Source organism: Phaseolus vulgaris, chromosome 4 (assembly GCF_000499845.2).
Source record: "Phaseolus vulgaris cultivar G19833 chromosome 4, P. vulgaris v2.0, whole genome shotgun sequence".
In the NCBI taxonomy this organism is placed as follows: Eukaryota; Viridiplantae; Streptophyta; class Magnoliopsida; order Fabales; family Fabaceae; genus Phaseolus; species Phaseolus vulgaris.
Window position 1 is genome coordinate 27171389 of NC_023756.2, and position 1564 is coordinate 27172952.

General features: G+C 35.3%; 1 protein-coding gene across 1 annotated transcript; it reads left to right on the forward strand.

The window, feature by feature from the left end:
* Window positions 1–221: 221 nt before the first annotated feature.
* Window positions 222–683, forward strand: LOC137838576 (uncharacterized). Its single transcript, XM_068647821.1, has one exon. The coding sequence runs from the start codon at window positions 222–224 to the stop codon at window positions 681–683; it is 462 nt and encodes a 153-aa protein (XP_068503922.1).
* The last annotated feature ends 881 nt before the right edge of the window (window positions 684–1564 follow it).

Here is a 1564-nt window from a genome sequence, read left to right on the forward strand (position 1 = left end):
CCAGAAAGCATGCTCTTATTCAAGAGTATGAACTCTGCAGAATGCAAAAGGGAAAGACTATTTGTGATGTGCAAAAAAGGTTCTCTCACATAGTGAATCACTTGATGAGTCTTGGTAAGTCTTTTAACAATGAGGAGCTGAACATCAAGATATTGAAATGTCTTGATAGAACATGGTAGCCAAAGGTCACTGCAGTCTCAAAATCAAAAGATTTGACATCAATGACTGTTGCATCATTGTTTGCTAAGCTTAGGGAGCACGAGCTTGAAATGAATAGGATTGTTGTCCAAGAAAGTGAAGACAAACACAAGGACATAACACTCAAAGCTTGCAATCACAAACAACAACAAGACTCAAGTGGAAGTGATGAAGACACCATGAGTTTGTTGTCAAGAAAATTCTGCAAGTTCTTGAAGAAGAAAAGTCAAGCTTCAAAGAGGCATGGTTCTAAAAAACCCAGTGATTTTAATATTAACAAGTACACTTGTTATGGATGTGGTGAACATGGTCATATCAAGGAAGAATGCCCCAATAATGAAATCAAAGAAAGAGCAGATTTCAAAAATGAGAAAAGGGGAAAAGCCAAAAAGGCATATGTGGCATGGGATGACAATGAAGTTTCATCCTCAAGCTCTTCTGATGATGAAGAAGCAAATCTGTGCCATAGAGCATCTGTGCCATAGAGCATCTGTGCCATAGAGCATCTATGTCCAACAACATGAGTTCATCATCTTCAATCAAAGGTAACAACTATTATCAATTGCTTGAAGCTTTTAATGAAACTCATGAAGAGGCTAACTGATTAGCACTTTCTCACAACCAGTTGAAAGGTCTAAATAAATGGCTAGAAATGGGATTTCAAAACCTTTTTCAACTGCACCAGAAAAAAATCGGTTAAAAGGTTAATTCAATCGGTTGTTACATGCTTCTATTGCATGAAGAAGGTTCATTCAGTTAGGTTCTGCAGGTTTCAAAAATCTTTTGTTCCTAAAGGGATCTTTTGTTGAACCAAGTGTGTTCAAGCTTTGAAGAATCCAAACCCTTTGAAGGATGATGAAAGGCTAGTTGTGCTTGCTGTTGCTGAGCTGTCTTTTAGATAAGATCTGGGGTAGATTTTATATGTAATCCACTCTTTATTGAATCCAAAGCATAAACACTCTCAATCTTTTTAAACGAAAAGTGTTTTTCAAACTAAGTGAAAAACAACCTGTTGTTTTGTCGAAACAACCGATTGTTTTATACTTAGGTGTTTTTAGAAATGGTTGGAAATTGTTTTTATGGTTGACTTGTTGTCAAAACCAAAAAAACCGATTGATTCGTGGAAACAACCGATTGTTTGTTTTGGTACCATAACAAAAAACTGTTTTGTGCTTTGACTGAGCATTAAATGATTTTCTAACTGTTTACGCTCCAGTTTTTAATGCTTTGACCAATCTTTAAATGCAATTAATAGTTTCTTGAGATTATGCAACAAACAACTTTGTTTTAAATATAGTAAAACAGATTTGGGTTTTACACAACCTTAGATTTGAGATTTTGAAAAGTTGAGATTGCTTAGAGATTG

Coding starts and splice junctions, on each gene's coding strand:
- LOC137838576 (XM_068647821.1), top strand. CDS start 222: ATGACTGTTGCATCATTGTTTGCTAAGCTTAGGGAGCACGAGCTTGAA.